A 20865-nucleotide genomic window follows, 5' to 3' on the forward strand; every position below is an offset into this window, starting at 1 on the left:
ACTGAGTCTGATTTCTTCTGCTGTTTAATTCCAGGCATGTTTAAGGTAGAAGTAGGTCCCACTGAAGCTGATTCGTACAGGATAATGGATGAATTGTCATATTATTAAACACAACCATCAGTGTCATAAAACAGTAGAAGCCATATCGCCCCCTACACTTCCTGTAGTGTATTACAGTGTGTCAGAGTGACTGTGTGGATCATATGAACATTATAGAGCCTTTTTAAATGAAACAGTAGAAGCCATATCGCCCCCTACACTTCCTGTAGTGTATTACAGTCTGTCAGAATGACTGTTTTTTGTTTTTAACTAAACGATTTCATTGATTGTCAGTTGCTGTAGCCCTAGCTGTGATGTACGAGAGCCAGTAGGTTATGAAATCAGGAAGCAGAGCCACGTTGTCTTATTTTATTTTCCTCTGGTGTCACTGAAATACAAGTAAACTGGAAATTTCCAAAGGCAAACGTTACAGTGAGTTTACAAACCTGTAAGAATGTCGACCGTACTGTGTAAATACTGTTTCATTTTATAGCTTCAGCAACATTTGTGTAAAATTTTTCATCTTTAAATGTTCACCTGCAGTACAGATTACACTGAATTAAAGATTTTTTTGCCAGTATAGTAATGAATCAAAACATAAAGGTCATAAGGAGGGCAGGTTTTCACTTTCCACACCATTTCTCTGAACCTTTACAGCTATGGAGATGGATCTCTTTCACATCAGAATAACTAAATATTACTCTATCCATTCATCTACCAACAGAAGAGCTTCGTCAAAATAGCACAGGCACAAACAACAACACATTTTTGGTTGAAATATTCACTAGTTCTATGGACAAAGCACCTAGTTTTGCCTCAAAATAAAGTGCATTTCTCATCTCTTACAATAGTCAAAATTGGCGAATAAAACATAAATCCTCAAGGAATAAATATGCCCATGCCAATGCCATACCGAGTATACTACACCTTTATAACACCTTTATAAGCCTCACAAACATTTAACAGCGAAAATTTCCTGATTATATAATATTAAATATGCATGGGGTTTAATTTTCCCTGACAATTCCTGCTAAATTAGAATTACAGACATGTTTACTGTGGAGCACTTCCAACCTATGAAGATGCTCTTATAATAATACCATAATTATCTTATAAGCACCTTTTAAGTCACCCTAGGATGCTGCACAATAATGATAACTGCAAATAAATGCTGTTTTTGGGCTCCTCAAAGCTTCTAACATGGACACCTCTTAAGGGTGTTATTGCACATAATGTGTAGGACAGGAAGCCTTGTTTAGCACATAGACATAAAGGAGCGACAAGTGACCCTTTGCTAAGCCCCCCCACCAGTTACTGTGATTCGATGGACCTGACTTGTAACTCACTCACTCATGTTTACCAAGATTGTCCACAAGGGGGAGCCACTGGCACCAGGCCCAGTGCTACAAGAGGACACAAAGGGGTGACACCCCCCTCGGATGGAGTACTGTGCCCCCCATATGGTGTTGTGTTGTAATGCTAATGCAGAAGAAAAGCAACAGTTGATAGTTGCAGCCCGTCACCCGCTGTTCATTAGGAGTCGTGACCCCTCAGTCATTTATTTCACCCTCTTGCCTCATTATTCCCACCATCGGGCCTGACTAGCACTGCAGTGTCTTCTGTGTATGTCCAGACCTGCAGGATGTCCTGTGGGGTAGAACATGCTGGTGCTTCGCATCAGTGACACAATGAGCCCGTTTACACCTGGTCACTTCATGCGTGTTGAGTATCAGGATTATATCTGGATGAGGTCAAACCACAAACATGCAAGACACATTTAAACCAGATACGAATCTGAGACCACTTCAGGAGGTAATAGCGTAAACACATCAGTCTCTCCAAGACACGTTCGACAACCAAAACCCCTCCCAGTATAACAGAAACTCCTCCCAGTACAATCAAAACTCATCCTAGTATAACAGAAACTTCTCCCAGTACAATCAGAACTCCTCCCAGTATAACAGAAACTCCTTCCAGTACAATCAAAACTCATCCTAGTACAACCAAAACCCCACCCAGTATAACAGAAACTCCTCCCAGTACAATCAAAACTCCTCCCAGTATAACAGAAACTTCTCCCAGTACAATCAGAACTCCTCCCAGTATAACAGAAACTCCTTCCAGTACAATCAAAACTCATCCTAGTACAACCAAAACCCCACCCAGTATAACAGAAACTCCTCCCAGTACAATCAAAACTCCTCCCAGTATAACAGAAACTCCTTCCAGTACAATCAAAACTCATCCTAGTACAACCAAAACCCCACCCAGTATAACAGAAACTCCTCCCAGTGCGATCAAAACCCCTTCCAATATAACAGAAACTCCTCCCAGTACAACCAAAACCCTTCCCAGTATAACATAAACTCCTCACAGTACAACCAAAACACCTCCCAGTATAACAGAAACCTCTCCCAGTACAATCAAAACCATTCCCAGTATAACAGAAACTCCTCCCAGTACAACCACTACTCCTCCCAGTACAACCACTACTCCTCCCAGTATAACAAAAACTCCTCACAGTACAACCAAAACACCTCCCAGTACAATCAAAACCCCTCCCAGTATAACAGAAACTCCTCCCAGTGCAATCAAAATTCCTCCTAGTACAATCAAAAACCCTCCCACTCCAAAACTCCTCCCAGTACAACCACTACTCCTCCCAGTATAACAAAAACTCCTCCCAGTACAATCAAAACTCCTAGTATAACTGATTTCAACGTTGAGCTTTGTGACTTTGAGACTGTTTACATGCTCAAAAAGCTACAACACACTAAAGGAAATGGGAAAACTGGGAAAGCATAATAAAAGTCCCCTTTAAGTGACTAAGCTATGACTTAGTATTTACCTTAATTATCTCATTCCCACAGCATACTAAGTTGTGGCCACTCATTATTTTTATTGATAAGGGATGTCACCAGCTTTCTGTACTCTAAAAACATTGCATATGAAAGCTTGTCAGCGGTGCCTGGGTCTAGATATGGTTGCTACGCTACAACTGGGCAGTGGATCTTAAGGCAAGGTGTTTAGCGAAGGGTCACTTACTTGTGTTCTATACTGTTGGATCATCGACTGATCACAACATCTGATACCAAAACACGTTTCAGCGCCTCAGTGAAAAGTAAAAGACAGACTTAAAATGACATCACAGCTATTTTTACCGGAGACACACGATACTCAAATCATATCTGTGTCGGCAGAGAGTTACTTAAAAGAGCTGCAGCACTGGACGTTCAGATTTGGGTTACTCCACTAAAATATCCGCATGTTATTCATGTTACTGCTTTATAACCCGACAGAAATAAACGTTACTGCATATCCAGATGGATTTAGACATGTTATACACCGATCAGGCATAACATTCTGACCACCTCCTTGTTTCTACGCTCATTGTCCATTTTATCAGCTCCACTTACTATATAGGTGCACTTTGTAGTTCTACAGTTACAGACTGTAGTCCATCTGTTTCTCTGATACTTTGTTAGCCCCCTTTTACCCTGTTCTTCAGTGGTCAGGACCCCCATGGACCCTCACAGAGCAGGTACTATTTGGGTGGTGGATCATTCTCAGCACTGCAGTTACACTGACGTGGTGGTGGTATGTTAGTGTGTGTTGCGCTGGTGTGAGTGGATCAGACACAGCAGTGCTGCTGGAGTTTCCACTCACTGTCCACTCTATTAGACACTCCTACCTTGTTGGTCCACCTTGTAGATGTAAAGTCAGAGACGATAGCTCATCTGCTGCTGCACAGTTTGTGTTGGTCATCCTCTAGTCCTTCATCATTGGTCACAGGACGCTGCCCACAGGACGCTGTTGGCTGGATATTTTTGGTTGGTGGACTATTCTCAGTCCAGCAGCGACACTGAGGTGTTTAAAAACTCCAGCAGCACTGCTGTGTCTGATCTACTCAGACCAGCACAACACACACTAACACACCACCACCACGTCAGTGTTACTGCAGTGCTGAGAATGATCCACCACCCAAATAGTACCTGCTCTGTGAGGGTCCATGGGGGTCCTGACCACTGAAGAACAGGGTAAAAGGGGGCTAACAAAGTATCAGAGAAACAGATGGACTACAGTCTGTAACTGTAGAACTACAAAGTGCACCTATACAGTAAGTGGAGCTGATAAAATGGACAGTGAGTGTAGAAACAAGGAGGTGGTCAGAATGTTATGCCTGATTGGTGTAAATGTTTAGGCGAGTACACACAAAAATATCAACAGATATCAATTCCCATATCGGTGCATCCCCAGTTTTTGCAATAATGTGCAACTGCATCATTTGAATAACAGTTTCCAGACAGCAGATGAGTTAAAGTGATGGTACAGTGGTTACAGTACACAAACAGCTGTGATCTCTTGTGATGTCAGAAAGATATTATCTCAAATCTGTGCATCTAAGAACATCCCACCGGCAGAACTTCCCTATAAAGCAGGGAGCCGTGGTTTATGCAGTAGTATTGCAGTGAGGCAGAGGTAAAGGGGATACTGAGGCTGGACATGCAGGCCAGACTGTCCGCGGTTCAGGTGTCCGCTGGAGCTCTCAAAAACGCCCACATGCTTTTTCCTCCATAAAAATAGGTGTTATTTTTGTACTATTGTGGCGTCCAGAAGCATAGCCCTTAAAGTAGAAAGGAGATCTCAACAGGAAGCTTTCAGACGAGCTGAGCTTCCCTCAGGATTAAAATGCTCCTGGATCTGGAGATACCGCTGTGAGGGAAAGTGTTCAGGTGGAATTCCACCGCTTTTTCAAAATCTCTCCATAACTCACTGTGTGAGGTGTAAACAGAGAAACTCAGAGAGGTTTGGTGTGAAATGGTTCAGATGTCTTTACAGTGGTGGTGATAGGAACCAGGGGTCGCCATGACTACAACACAAATATAGACATTTTATTTACTATCCAGAACCACCAGTGAACCTACACAAGTCTTCTGAGTTTATATGGAATGTTGATGATGGAAAATAGTGGAAAATCTGAAATAATAAGTTTTCTTTGGGGACTATTTTGCCTCACAGCGCCCTGCATGTATCCCTCCACCATGAATGGAGTTTAAGTTCTCAAAACTATCATAAAACAGTGTCTCAGTCATCAGGCAGTGAATTCATAACCATTTCATGTAGGAACTTTCTGTGAGGGAGCTTTTAGAGGTGGACGTCTGGTTCCCATCACCACCACTGTGAACAGTTCTGACTCAGTAAGTTTCTCTAGAACTGAGAACCACTCTGAACGACTCATTTTACATCTTAACCATTTAATTAGGCAGCAATTTTGAAAAGTTGGTGGAGTTCCCCTTTTAGTTTAGTTAACGTTTTCCCCCCTGTGGCCTCCACTCTCGATTTTGCGTGCAGCGGGGCCCAGCTCCACTTTGCAGACACGCTGTGCAAACTTCAGTGAGCAAAGAGTCTCTCCAACGTTCCTCTCCAGAGAAGAAATCTGGAAAACACGACAAAATCATGACTAATCAAACATCAGCAATCTGTGTGTGTGTGTGTGTGTGTGTGTGTGTGTGTGATGTACAGAAGCTTTTAGTCATGCAAAGGGTTCTTTGAGTGTTCATGGTTCTATATAGAACCATTGCCTTTACTAAAGAACCCATTTGTTAGAGACTCTCACAACTCCAACATATCAGATATGCATCGTGCAAATCTGCAGAGCTGTGTGTCAAGTTGGGGGGGCCGAGACCCAAACAACCCTCGACCCGAACCAGAACTAACACAAAACCAAAGTGGAGCAGTTTGAGGATTGCGCTGGCCGAAGATGACGTTACAAACTTCTTCAAAACCCGTGCCGTGAGTATTAATTCTTGGAGAGAGAAGACAAATGTACATTCTGGCTTAAGGCTCATTGACATGATGTGCATTTTTCCATCATTTTTCAAAAAATAATTTAATAAATACATTACATATATCAAATTACTCAACAGTACTTCTTTTATGTGAAACAGTTTTCAGGGCATCCATATGAAATTCATTTTCTTTTTGCCTCCAAAAGTCTAAAAATGTCGGTGGTGCAACCGTCCAACTATATACATTGATTAGGTAAACTATCAAAAAGGTAACTTAGTTATAAAATTGTAAATACAATAGTTTGTCATGATTATGTTTGAAAACTTTAAAATAAAAGCCATCTTGCAAAATGAGGCAACTTTAAAAGTGCTCAACTCACTGAAGAACCTTTGTCTGCAAGTTCCTGTTTCCTCCAATGTCAGGCAGCACAACCAAAAACAAAGGACTTTTATTTTGACATGCTTTTATGAAAGAGGGGCCAGGGTATCATAAAGAAGACCCCAAGTGACCTTCATGGTTCAATGCCAAGGTCAGATTCAGTAAAAGTGTGATGTTTGAGTCGTGGTTAGAACGGTTCAGTTTACCATGTCAGGTGTTCTGACCTCAGGAGAACCATGAACATATGGAATTATTATAATACTGTTTATTTATTTGAAAACGTGAGTATAAACTCAACTTGAAGGACAAAGGTTTCTACAGGTGTCTAAGTAGATACAGAAATTAGTCTGAAAAGTCAGGTGGCGTAACCAGTCAGTCAGATGGAGCAACCAGACCAGCACAGTCTAGTAACTGAAACAGACAATTAAAGCTTTTATAACACTCACTATGTTAGAATATAATATATTAAGATAAATACACAGAGATAGAAATGCAAATATAAAAATATACATATGCAGATATGAAAATGCACATCATGTCCTTTTTAATAATATTTTCTGAATCTTGTCATTTTGGAAACCTTATTTGTCACTGACCCTTAAGCGAACTGGCTAATAACAGATGCAGTGAGGCAGGTGAGTGTGACCTGTACCTGCACCACCATGGCGGTTTTGTTGCCCTTGCCCAGTGAGTCCTGCAGTAGGTAGGTCAGTCGTGAGTTCCTGAACGGGATGTGTGTCTGGCGCCCTCTCAGGGCCTGGATGACGTCTCCCAGAGCCAGCAGCGAGCGGTTGATGTTCTGGGCCTCCTTCAGCCGCTCCCCCTCCGCTCCGGACTTCCACACTCGCTCAGAACCCGCCAGGTCCACCAGGTTCAGCTTACCTGCCGCACAGAGGCAGAGGAGTGAATGAATGAATGAATAAATAAATGAATGAACCATGAACCAGAACCATGAACAATTACAGAACCATTTGCCTGCTTTTAGTTTTTTTTTTTGCATGGTGAAATGGTTCTTCAGATTGATGGAAAATGTGTTGTAGATGGTTCTCCATAGGACAATTTTGAAAAGGGTTCTATATAGCACCAAAAAGGGTTCTTTTATTGTTGCTCGACATCGTAACAATAGCAGAATGCCTTTCGGTGCTGTATAGAACCATGTACAACACATTCCCCATCAATCAACCATTTCAAAATGCAAAGAACCATTAAAGCATGCAAATGGTTCTTTAAGTGGTCACAGATCTATATAGAATTATTTGTCTTCATCAATGTGATTTTTTTAATGTACACTTTATCTCATATTTAATTTAGTGCTCTTTATTCATAGCAGATATTATATTCTAATGAAATTGTCATTTGTATTCAACACTATTGTGATTGTTTCACAACATTTACGTGAAACAGCAGCTGGAGAGAGTCAGAGCTAATGTTGAGAACCGAACGCTCTGAAAAGACTGTGACGCTGACCGGAGGATTTGGTCCCGGTGGCGAGATCCACTCCCTGTACGGTGACGGTGAGCAGGGCGTGGGAGCGGGAGCTGTGCTGGTTCATCTGCGTCCCAAACGTTATCCTGTTCCTCCGAGCTGTGGCCAAAATCTGCACAAACACATACAGACAGGAACGCAGACAGATACTTAATGAAATTTTTTTTGTGATTGTAACAACAGAAGGAACGCTTTTTGGGGCTATATAGGATATATAGAACCATATACAGCACGTTCTCTATCAACCTGAAGAACCCTTTCACCGTGCAAAGAAGCCTTTAATCATGTAAAGGGTTCTTTGAGTATTCATGGTTCTATATAGAACCATTTTTTACTAAAGAACCCTTGAAGAACCATCTTTTATAAGTGTACAGCCAAAAACTGTGGGAGAATCCAAAGTGGTAAGACTTTTCTTGGTAGCTGTAAAACGTGCCATTAGCATCCTTCACTGAATCGAAGAGAACTGAGTGAGTCTTCATATAAAGGTCTGTAGAACAGTGAGATCAAGTCAATTACATAATATATCTGCTGCTTTAGAACTTTCCCAGAACATATGCATAACTGTAGCAGGTGCAGTTACAGATATTGCAGGTGTAAAGTTTGATATCTCCTGTAAGGTGTTGTATGTCGCTGCTGTTGGAAGAAAACCTCGTATCTCCATTTTTGTCGTTTTTCAGTTTTGGACATAATTTGAAAATTGTTGTTCTTTACATTGTATGTAAATTTCATGAAGAATGGACCAACAAAAACGGCCCAAAATGACTTGGGAAAAACTCTGGTTCCATTGACTTACATTAAAAGTAAAGTAGGTTTTTTCCTTCTCCTGTAAAGTTACCATTTTGAAGATTCGAGGTTTTTGTCCGACAACAGCGATTTGCTCTGTGAAGTATTTTCTAATGGATAAACAGATGAGCTGAATTTTCAGAGGTTTGACTCAAAATAGACCAAATAGTTTTCCAGTCCAAAGCAGGAGCAGTAGAGGAAGACTCTGCACCCAGAGCTGTTCAACTGCCACCTGCTTAGTGTGACAGTCTACCAGAGTATTACATATAAACGATCTGCCCCATAGATTGTCCAGAGGTCTTGTCCAGTCTGCCAAGGGGCAAGACTTGGGAGTGCTGAAACGGCAGAACCAATACCGCTGGAGAAACAGCCAGGGGCAGAACCTGGAAGGGCAGGACTGACCAATCAGAATAGAGCAGGCGAGCATAATCAGAGCACACTGAGCTCATCGGGAGGCGGGGCTTAAAGACACAGGAGCTCCAACAGAGCGTTTCAGACAGAGGGTGAATTGAGATGAACAGTGTGAGGAAAATAATGTGTTTTTGGATCATTGAATCATCTAAATCTATTCTAGTAGAGCAAAAATAAAACTATGGACAGTGAAAATGAGAATGATGGGTCCCCTTTAAAGTTCAGAATATTTTTTTCCTTCTTCAGATGAAACTTTAGATGGACTCACCTTTTTGATATGCTGAAAGCTCTTGACCTCTTTGACCCTGAGGCCAGGTACATGCAGCTGGCCGGTTCCGTCAGGGTTTATTTTTATGTCTAGCTTTTCCCCATCCTTACTCAGCAGATCCCTGAGATTTACAAAAAAGAAAAAAAAAACATTTGTTTCATGAAATCAGCCGTACACTGCATGACTCGCTAAATACAACAGTGTAGCGCAGGAGCGTCCAGTCTTATCCGCAGTTGGCCGGCATGGCTGCAGGTCTTCTTTGTAACTAAGCAGGTTAGTGAGCTCACCGGATCAGATGTTTGAAGACTGAAACTGACTGATTATATGAGTGTAATCAGCTCTGCTTGTTTGGAATGAAAACCTGGACCCAGATTGGCCCTTTTGTGGACAAGACTGGACACCCCGGGGGCACGCTCAATCTCAAAACGTTCTACACCATTTTGCTACGGATTCTGGGCTGAACGACAGGTTTCATCCAAATGGTGAGAAGCGGTGTGCAACAGGCGTTTTCTCTTGTTTGATTGGCATGTCAAAGATGTTACCCAATCAGCAGCGACATGTAGATAAACCCCGCCGTGCTAAAACCCTGCTGAAAAAAAAACACAGAACCCATTAAAAGGTTCCTGGTGGTGTCCAGTAGTCACAAATGGTGTTCTGTGTTTTCCTGATGGGCCATTATCACAGTGTAAAGGACTCTAATGGTTTAACAGGTGTGATTCCAGACATACTTGATGGTTTCCTAACATGATCTAAAGATGTCCCACAGGAAACTAGTGGAGCCATTAAGTCAATTCCCATTAGAAAGCGAAACCATCAGGCTGTAATCCTAATGGTTCTAATGGTCTTCAGCAGGGAAGGCAGTGAACTCAATGGATTCTAATAAAGTCCTTGACAAATGCAGCCACTGCAGCTTGGTGTGCATAATGGCAAATCCAACACTGAATGTCTTCTGTGGTCATTTATCAGTTTCTCTGTGTTGAGTTATTTTTGTTGTTAGCATTGCTGTTAGCCGTGCACTGATGCCTTGGTTTGAATCTGTCAACCAATCACAGGCTGTGTTCCTGACTTGTCGACCAATCAGAGACTTTATTCCTGATTGTCAACCAATCACAGGCTGTGTTCCTGACTTGTCAGCTAATCAGAGGCTGTGTTCCTGACTGGTTGACCAATCAGAGGCTGTGTTTCTGTTTTGTCGATTAATCAGAGGCTGTGTTCCTGACTTGTCAACCAATCAGAGGCTGTGTTCCTGACTTGTTGATGGAACAACGCAACCTTTCCAGACAAAATAAAAGCACATCTCCAGCAGGCAGAGTTCCCGAGATACTTATTCTTTAGTGTACAATGTCATTTGATGTTGCATATGACATCATCGACCTGTAAGGGTTAATGGTGGTGAATGCTTATTTTCTTTGTATTCAACAAATAACTTGTGCATAGACAGTAGAGGTGGAGAGCTACCTGAGAACCTCGTTGTAGATTTCCACAGAGCTGACAGTGACCGTATACGTCCACATGTCCTTCCTTTCCTCAATCTCATTGAAGAGGTGTTTCAGCGCTCGCTGGTTAATGCCTGGATTCTCCACGGGGCCCTGAGCAGAGACAGAAAGTGTATCACCGCTTGACAACCTCCATGAATAACTGATGGGAACAGATCAGCCAGAATAAGACCGTTAAAAACGTTTTCATTAGTCATGAGTCGTTTATTGGACACGGTCCCTCCGTTAAGGCCCTGTACCTCCATGGTGTAGGTTTTCCCCGAGCCGGTCTGGCCATAAGCGAAGATGCAGACGTGATACCCGTCTATGCAGGATGTAATCAGGGGCTCGATTTCTTGAAACACCTGAAAATGTAAAAACACACTTTGGGATGATTTTCTAGACATGGAGTCTAATCTAGTGGACTAAACTGCAATATCAGTGGAGGTTCACCATGAAACGGTAATTCATTTGCAGTATGAAAACACTTTTTTGGGTGGTTTGGACGGTAACACTTTCTATGAACGTCACGTTTGTAAGCATCTATAAACACATTCATAATGTTAGAATGCATTCATAAGGCGTCATAAACATGGCTATAAATATTTATAATAATGCATTACACATTATAGCCACGCTTATTATGCATTATGAATTGTTAGCATAATGCATTATAAGTACTGTTCATAACTAAATTATAAGTGCTCATAAGTGGTATTTGTCCGCTCTAAGTAAAGTGAAGCGTACTGTACTAAAGCCTCCTCCAGTGTTCAGAGTGAGGCTTCAAGTTGAAGGATTTACTGAAACACTAAAACATTCACAGTAAAGCACATTACAGGCTTCAAATGTCAGAGTTTAAACTAGAGCTGCCATCAGTGTTTTACCCAATGTGGGAAAGGTAATGTACACCACAGTTAGCTTGGCACTAACATAACACTGCATATCCAATAGAATGATAGCAGAAATTAGCATTACTGCACTGTACTGTAGTGATGTTGCAGAGTGAAGGGTTCTAGTGTTTGATGTTAGAACCAGTGAGGGAACAAATTACAATGACAGCACTCTACTATCTCACCTCTCCCTCTCCAGGCCTTCACTCCACAGTGACTTCACGCTCAGTGTGATGTCAGAGGGGGTTTAGGGGAGGGGCTGATGGGTACTTGGTTTGCTGTGATGTAATGTAGTGTTTAAAGTGAGAGCGCTGGGTAAGAAAAGCTCACTGTAGCAGTGATTCTAGGCTGGACAGCCAGTTTGGATCATCTGAATATTCAGGACCCCGAAGATGCAGCTCTAACAGCACCAGCACTGAGAAACAAAACACTGGAAATCTCAGGGCGTCAATAAACTCTGTATTTGTCTTTACTTTACACTCTCCAAGCTGGGACTGACTTCTTTGGCACTGACAGTATAACATGTTATTAACTTATAATGCATTATATTAACAATTTATAATGTGTAATAAACATGGCTATAAAGTGTAATTCAGTTTAATTCATTTTTATAAATACTTATAACCATATTTATAATGCCTTATGAATGCATTCTAACATGTTATAAATGTGTTTATAGATGCTTACAAATGTGACATTCATAGAAAGTGGACCAATTACAGGACGTTGAGGCAGGCTATTGTCACCCAATAAACAACAGAAGAAGAAAAAGAACCGGGAGAGAAGTACAAATGAGCCGCAGTAGCACCTGGGAAGAGGAGGAGACCAAATATTTAACTGGAATTTGGTACAAAGAAGAAGTAAAAACTGAACTTGAAAAAACTGACCACACAACGCTCCTTTACAAACCAATCAGTGTCCAGTACAGATGCGACAGGACGCAGGTGTGTCATGCAAAGTTCTTTAGTGCTCTCGTAAAATTGCAGTGTGAAACCAAAACTAACAGGATCGAACTGGTTCAGACTTTCAGGTGTGAAAACGTCCTGTATGTCCAATTGTTTATAGACGCAGCTGCTCCTGCTGAGTTTCCTCTGAAATGAAGGTGTTAATAGTGAGTCTGTGCTGCAGTAACAGCCTCTACTCTTCTGGGAAGGCTTTACACTAGATGTTGAACATTGCTGTGAGGATTTGATGGAGCATTAGTGAGGTCAGGTTCTGATGTTGGATGGTCAGTTCTGGGTCACTCCAACTCATCCCAAAGGTACTGGATGGAGCTCCACCACTCCAGAGAACACAGTTCCACTGCTCCACAGCCCAATGCTGGGGGGCTTTATACCCTTCTAGCCCATGCTTGGCATTGAGCATGGTGACCTCAGGCCTTAGACCTTTGAAGAACTGTCCGTAAGCTTTTGGAGTGCTTGTGCATGGTGCAGCTAGCGGTCGAATATATTCTCTCGCTCACTATTAAGAGTCCCACCTTCCAAAGTCCAGCTAAAGCTCTGATTCTGACGGTTTGTGTTTATATGTTTGCTGAATGCTCACCTCCTCTTGAGTGGCCTGAGGGTGAAAGACTTTGTCCAGCTCGAATGTTTTCGCTTTCCCCTTACTGAGAACTGTGAGGGCTGATTCATTATGAGGATCTGTCGTCACGACGACCGCCTGGCCTTCTTCGTGCTCGTCCTCCTTCAGCACCGGCTTTACACGGCACAGGACGCGGATGTTGCCTGTTGGAAGAAAGACGCATTTTATTAGAGCTTCATTCCTGATGTTCTACTGCTCTCAGTCACTTTAGAGCGTTCTTCAGCTCTGCTCATCATTAAGCATTCCTTCATCTTCAACACCACTGTTACCTGAATAGATTCTAATAATAATATTCTAGCATTATTTTTCATTTTGTCAGCTAACTCGTCCCTGCAGGCTGCAGGATATACACACCGTTCCAACTCTGGAATGTTCAGTCTGATCAGGATTGGTGTGCTTGTAAACAGCTTTTTGATCGGACATACGGTTTTCGTACAATCATTGTTATATCACAGTGATACAAGTCCATTAGCAACACCCTATTAACCATGTGGGATACCACAGCAACAATACAGCAACTCCCTAGCAACCATCAGGAATACCATAGCAACCACCTAGCAACACTCCAGCAACCACTTGGAATACCATGGCAACCCCTTAGAAGCCATTAGAAACACCACAGCAACCGCCTTGCAACACCCTATCGACCACTTGGGATTTCACCGTAACCCCTTAGCAACTATCAGGAATACCATAGTAACCCCCTAATAACCATCAGGAATACCACTGCAACCGCATAGCATCTCCCTAGCAACCACTTGGAATAACATAGCAACCACCTAGCAACTGTGATAACATAGCAACCCTGTAGCAACCATCAGAAATACCACAGGAAACGCCTAGCAACACCCTAGCAACCACTTGGGATACCATAGCAACCACCTAGCAACTGACTAGGATACCATAGCAACCCCCTAGCAACCATCAGGAATACCATAACAACCAGGAAACTGCAACAAATGGTGATCAACACCTTAGCAACCACCTAAAATATCATGATAACCATCTGGCAGCGACCATAGCAACTGTCTAGCGGTTTAAGCTGCACAGTAACATTTATCATTTACATTGATCTGCAACTGTATTGGTTGTTAAGATATTGAAAACATCAGGGGGCAAAAGTTTGTACAATCTTTTCAGCCAGTACTGTACATTTTTATCTACCAAATACGGGACACTCTGCGTTTACCTTTCAGCTCCACCAGCTGCTCGTGGTATTTCCTGCGAAGAGCCACTTCCTTCCTGTACTTCTCCAGAAGGTCCTTGTTGGCCTCCGACATTTCATTTATAGCTGCCGAAATCTGCAGAGCCCCAGCACAACACACAGGTTTATAAAGAGAGCCAACAGCAAACTGAAAGAACGAGACGAAAGCTTCTTCTGCGAAGGGCCGTTTGACCACTGGTCAGCAAAGCTGTTCCCGACCCATCCAGCTCTTGCGGTGTCAGAACACCCGATTGGGAAATGTGATCAGGTTTGTAAAGTTTCCCTGTGCGATCATTTCTACTCGCCTGTTTCTTGGCCTCTTTGATAGCTGCTCCATAAAACTCAGAGAAGTTGCGGACCTGGCTCCGCAGGCTGGCGTAGTCCGTCTTCATGGAGCGCAGCGTGGGGGGAAGAGCGTTCAGGCGCCTCTGCAGGGCTGATAATCACACATACTCACACATTATTTTTTACTGAATCAGATTTTGGTGAGAAACATTCACTTCATATTTTAATATGAACAGATTATGGGACCCAAAACGTAGTTAGATTTGTCATGACAAGCTAACACAGCTCTTTCCATAATAACTGCTTTTATCAAAATCACACGTGAAAAAAGAGCAATTTTCAAAACACAAGACCTGCAAAGTACAGCTGTATGCAAAAGTTTGAGCGCCCCTGGACCAACGACATGCTTTGCTGATTTTCTCAGCTAAAATAAGTACAAAATCTAGAAAAATATCATGTAAAGTAACTTAGGTCACAAAATGAGGGCAAATAAGCTAAAGGTGTTCATTTGTCAGATGCTGAAAGGTCTGATATCATTAGATGGGATATGTTACCACAGGCTATTAAAGGGAAACTCACAGATTTTCCAAAATTTCTGCATAATTCAATTGTTGAGATGTCATTCAGAGTGGTTTGGTGTGAAATGGTCCAGATGTCTTTACAGTGGTGGTGATAGGAACCAGGGGTCGCCATGGCTACAACACAAATATAGACATTTTATTTACTATCCAGAACCACCAGTGAACCTACACGAGTCTTCTGAGTTTATATGGAATGTTGATGATGGAAAATAGTGGAAAATCTGAAATAATAAGTTTTCTTTGGGGACTATTTTGCCTCACAGCGCCCTGCATGTATCCCTCCACCATGAATGGAGTTTAAGTTCTCCAAACTATCATAAAACAGTGTCTCAGTCATCAGGCAGTGAATTCATAACCATTTCATGTAGGAACTTTCTGTGAGGGAGCTTTTAGAGGTGGACGTCTGGTTCCTATCACCACCACTGTGAACAGTTCTGACTCAGTAAGTTTCTCTAGAAACCAAACCGCTCTGAACGACTCTGTTGACATCTGAACCATTTTATTATGGATAAATTTAGAAAAACTCCCCTGTGAGGACATCACTTCTAGATGACTCACTCATGAACTGGTCCTGAAGGCTCTGCAGGTGCTCCTGTGAGCAGCTGGAAGCCGCCTTCACAGCCTCGTCTTTCTTCTCCTCCAAATGGCCGATCTCCTTCAGCAGCTCAGCCTGCAGCGTCCCGATCTCTCTCTCATAAGCCGCAATCTGCAAAAACATCCAGCAGCTGAGAACTCTCTGCAGGAGCTTTCTGTTCCTCACGTCAGAAAACGATAAAAGATTAATGAACCTCGATTCATTTAGAGATTCATTTACGCAGAACAGAGGATCTCTGCTTGAAGGGGAGCCTCAATGTCAAGCTGTGCGCTGTGGACTGAGTGTTAGTAATACTTTTCTCATGTTTTGAACAGGGTCTCAGCAACATGAAGATTAATCATTCCTTATTTTCGATACCGATATCAAGGGATTCTGGAAATCCAGTAACATCAGCCGATATATTTTAATAATGAAAATGAAACAGAATAAGGAAGGGTCAGCATCTTCAAGTGTAAAAAACAATAGTAAATTAGGATTTTTGACATGCAAATTAGCTTCTCTCTAATGTAGTATGTTCTCATATTTAAGAGCCATGAGCTGTCTGAACTCTATACTCCACCAGAGGGCGGCGTAGAGCTGCGTCTTAGAACCCCATTTCCAAAAAAAGTTGTAATAAAAACACAATGCAATGCAAATCATTTATACCCTATATTTCATTGAAAATAGAAAAAAGACAACATATCAAATGTTGAAACAGAAATTTTATTGTTTTTTTGAAAAAATATTTGCTCATTTTGAATTTGATGCCAACAAAACCTTCCAAAAAAGTTGGGACGGGGGCCTGTTTACCACTGTGTTTCATCACCTCTTCTTTAACTACACTCTGTAAGCGTTTGGGAACTGAGGAGACACTGCTGTAGTTTAGAAAGAGAAATGTTTTCCAAACTTGTTTGATACAGGATTTCAGCTGCTCATCAGTTCAGGGTCTCCTTTGTTGTATTTTTCATTTCATAATGTGCCAAATGTTTTCAGTGGTGACAGGTCTGGACTGCAGGCAGGTCAGTTTAGCACCTGGAGTCTTTTAATGCAGAGCAACACTGTTGTAATATACATGCAGAATGTGGTTTGAAGACGTCGTCTGGATGGCAGCATATGTTGCCAAAACATGTATATATCATTCAGCATTAATGGAGCCTTCACAGATGAGCACGTCACCCATGCCATGTGCACTAATGCCCCCCTACACCATCATGAACACTGGCTTTTGAACTGTGTACTGATAACAAGCTGAGTGGTCTTTATCCCGGAGGACACAGTGTCCATGATTTCCAAAAAGAATTTCAAATGATGATTCATCCACAGGACACTTTTCCACTTCGCCTCAGTCCATTTTAAATGAGCTCAGGCCCAGAGAAGGTGGCAGCATTTTTGGATCACAGACAGTGGTTTTCAGAAGTGTTTCTGAGCCCATGCAGTGATTTCCACTACAGAATCATGTCTGTTTTTAATGCAGTGCTGTCTGAGGGCCCAAAGATCACAGCCAGCCAATACTGGTTTTTGGCCTTGTCCCTCACATACAGAGATTTCTCCAGATTCTCTGAGTCTTTTAATGTTATATTGTACCGTAGATGATGAAAAACAGAAGTTCTTTGCTGTTTTACGTTGAGAAACGTTATTCTTGAACTGTTGCACTATTTGATGGTGCAGTCTTTCACAGAGTGGTGAACCCCTCCTCATCTTTACTTCTGAAAGACTCCGCCTCTCTGAGATGCTCTTTATACCCAATCATGTTACTGACCTGTTTCCAATCAACTACCAGGTGTTTTTTTAGCATTACACAACTTTACCAGCCTTTTGTTGCGCCTGTTTTTTTGGAATGTCTTGTCGCCATCAAATTTAAAATGTGCAAATATTTCTCAAAAAACAATAAAATTTCTCAGTTTCAACATTTGATATGTTGTCTTTGTAGTATTTTCAATGAAATGTAGAGTTTAAGTGATTTGCACATCAATGCATTTTGTTTTTATTTACATTTTGCACAGCGTCCCAACTTTTTTGGAAATGGGTTGTATGGTATGATTAGCTGAGGTGAAAACAAATACTTATTTGTCTATTTATCTCAAAGACTATATATTGACACCTATATTGGGCTAAAATTCGTCTACTATGGCTTTGTGATCTGGGTCACACATTAATACGGTACAGTAATAGTAAGATGCTGAATGGTGTCACTGTCTTCTGGTTTCTGTATAAAAGCTTATTTTCCTTATTTTTGTCAGCTCTGCTCACAAAAAGGTGTTACAACATGCCTTCCTCCCTAAATATCAGTAAACCTTAACAGTAATTTTAATATCAGCCGATATAATCAGGAAAACGATGTATCGGTTCAGCCCTTCTCTATGAAGCTGGTAACTGACCTTGTGCTGAAGATTGCAGCTGACTTCATCGGAGCGCCTGATGTTCTCCTCCAGCTGTCGGCACCTCTCGCTCTGACCGCTCAGCCTCTCTCTCAGCTGCTCGTTCCTCTGCCTCTCGTCGGCCAGCTGCCTCAGTGTGGATGGAGACTCCACTTCCACAGTCTGAGTCACGTACTGCAACAGAACCGACTTCATTCAGCTCAGCTATGATTATTAAAAATAAAAAAAGTCATTTATTTATCAGAGATGCACGTCTGTTTGGAAGTCTGGAAACACTTCTCATAACAACACGTTTACTTTTATATACAATAATAATAATAATAATAATAATAATAATAATAAAGTTATTAACCATACATAGGAGCTTTATTCAATGTTTAAAATAGTCTGGGAAGAAGAAGCAGCTACTAAATTATAAGTAATTTACTGTAATTATCCACACGCAGTTAATCTTTGATATCTTAAGTTATCTGTCTTGGAGATTTGATCACCTCTTTCAAAATACAGACCATTCTGGATCAAATGTTATAAAACTTTATTCTGGATGTAACTTTAATTCAAAATCATTGTGGATATTAATTCTATTAAAACTTCATGCTGTATATTAATTTTATTAGACCTTCATTCTGAATGTTACATTTCCTGCTTAAATGGTTCTCTGCATGGTGAAATGGTTCTTCAGACTGATGGAAAATGTGTTGTATGTTGCACCAAAAAGTGTTATTATACTATTGTTACAAGCTTGACATTCAAAAGGGTTCTAAAAAACATTCTCCATCAGTCTGAAGAACCATTTCACCATGCAAAGAACCATTTAACCATGCAAAGGGTTCTATATAGCACCAAAAAGGGTTCTTCTATTCTTACCAGCTTGACAGTGTAACAATAGCAGAACCCTTTTTGGTGGTATATAGAACTCTATATAGAACCATATACAACACATTCTCCATCAATCTGAAGAGCTATTTCACTATGCAGAGAACCAAATGTAGAACTTAAGCCTTTACTAAAGAGCCCAGCAGAGCTCTGACGGTGACCATAGCAACTGCAGACTGCTCTCACTTTCACCACGGGTTCTCTGCTGCGTTCTCTGTCCAGCTCCAGCTGCAGCTCGTGCACTCGTTCCTCTCTCCTCCTCAGCTCCTCTCCCCTCTGCCACTCGTTCTGCTCCAGGCGTGAGAGCTGCTCCGCGCGCTGCTGCAGGGCGCCCTCCAGCTGCAGAACGCGGCTGCGCAGGTTCTCGTTCTCCTGCATCATCAGACCAGACAGATACACACAAGAGCATCCATGCTTAGATATACACTCTTAAAAAAAGATGGTTCTTCAAGAGTTCCTTAGTAAAGACAATGCTTCAATATAGAACTATGAACACTCGATTGCACGATTTGCACGCGTATAGGGTTCTTTGCATGGTGAAATGTTCTTTAGATTGGTGTTGTATACGGTTCTACATAGAACCTTTTTGAAAATCGTTCTATATCACACCAAAAAGGTTGATATCGTAACAATATCAGAACCATGTTTGGTTCTACATAGAGCCATATACAACACATTCTCCATCAATCTAAAGAACCATTTCTCCATGCAAAGAACCTTTTAAGCATGCAAATGGTTACCTTTAAAGACCCTTGAAGAACCGTCTTTTTAAGGGTGTACTTAAGAATTATGGTTCTTCAAGGATTCCTTAGTAAAGAAGATGGTTCTATATAGAACCATGAACACTCAAAGACCTCTTGGCACGAATAAAGTGTTATTTGCACCATGAAAGGGTTCTTCAGATTAACGGAGAATGTACTGTAGATGGTTCTATATAGAACTTTTTTATTTAAGGGTTCCTTATAGCACTTAAAGAGTTCTTCAATTGCTTCAAGCTTGACATCGTAACAATATAAGAACCCTTTTGAGTGCTATAGAACCCTTTCGAAAGAGCTCTTTCATGATGCAAAGAATGCTTGAGTTCTTTGAGTGTTCATGGTTCTTTATAGAAACATTTTCTTTACTAAAGAACCCTTGAAGAACCATCTTTCCTATGAGTGTGCATTAAGATTACTGACTGAATAATACGCCTAAATAAGTTTCTTTTAGGATACATTAAAAGATGCTTTTTCCTTCTCCTGTAAAGTGACTGTATAAAGTTCTTTAATGAAGTGTAACTTGGTGTTCTGCTGCAGAACCTCTGAGATGAGGTCACACCTTGATGAGGACGGAGCTGGACTGAGATGGTATGATGGACAGCTGCTGCAGGAGGCCCTGAGTGACCGTCAGGCTGTGTTTCAGGCTCTCGTTCTCCACAGACAGACACAGCACTCGCTTCTCCGAGTCCGTCGCTCCCTGAAGACAAAGCACAGACGTTCAGACTGACCTGGAAAACGAAATCCACCCAGCTGAGCACGCGGAGAACCACATAAACCCTCGCCATGAATCAATTTAAGAGCTGCCTGGCCTGATTCTACTTCCACAGCACCCTTATTCCCCACTGCAGGCAGAGTAGAGGTGGGCGATATGAAGATACATTATCCTCATTGTGATAAATCACATCACAAAACTCTTTTCTGAGTATATGATGAGTCGGCATATCTAGAACAATGAACACCTGTATAGATCATAAAGACAGAGACCAGTTATAGAGTCTGTAAACAACCAACTGCATAGTAACGAGCTGGCTGGATGGCAGCCCATTATGACTAGAGGTGGGCGATACAGAAAAATCTTATATCACGATACTTCAAGATATTTTCACGAT

At 41.6% G+C, this 20865-nt stretch overlaps 1 protein-coding gene across 1 annotated transcript in view; it reads right to left on the reverse strand.

Annotated features, from left to right (window-relative positions):
- Positions 1–5238: 5238 nt before the first annotated feature.
- si:ch211-257p13.3 (kinesin-like protein KIFC3) overlaps positions 5239–20865 on the reverse strand; it is a 34509-nt gene continuing 18882 nt past the window's right edge. The window contains exons 10-22 of the mRNA XM_036596565.1: positions 20316–20453; positions 19185–19370; positions 18123–18296; positions 15729–15876; positions 14610–14740; positions 14290–14401; positions 13062–13243; positions 10890–10994; positions 10613–10743; positions 9155–9275; positions 7675–7804; positions 6860–7089; positions 5239–5476 (exon numbers count right to left, since the gene is read on the reverse strand). Coding sequence (XP_036452458.1) covers positions 5342–5476; positions 6860–7089; positions 7675–7804; positions 9155–9275; positions 10613–10743; positions 10890–10994; positions 13062–13243; positions 14290–14401; positions 14610–14740; positions 15729–15876; positions 18123–18296; positions 19185–19370; positions 20316–20453 — 1923 coding nt within the window. The 3' untranslated portion in view covers positions 5239–5341. The remainder of the gene's footprint in view (positions 5477–6859; positions 7090–7674; positions 7805–9154; positions 9276–10612; positions 10744–10889; positions 10995–13061; positions 13244–14289; positions 14402–14609; positions 14741–15728; positions 15877–18122; positions 18297–19184; positions 19371–20315; positions 20454–20865) is intronic.

Source organism: Colossoma macropomum, unplaced genomic scaffold (genome assembly GCF_904425465.1).
Source record: "Colossoma macropomum unplaced genomic scaffold, Colossoma_macropomum, whole genome shotgun sequence".
NCBI classification, from domain to species: domain Eukaryota; kingdom Metazoa; phylum Chordata; class Actinopteri; order Characiformes; family Serrasalmidae; genus Colossoma; species Colossoma macropomum.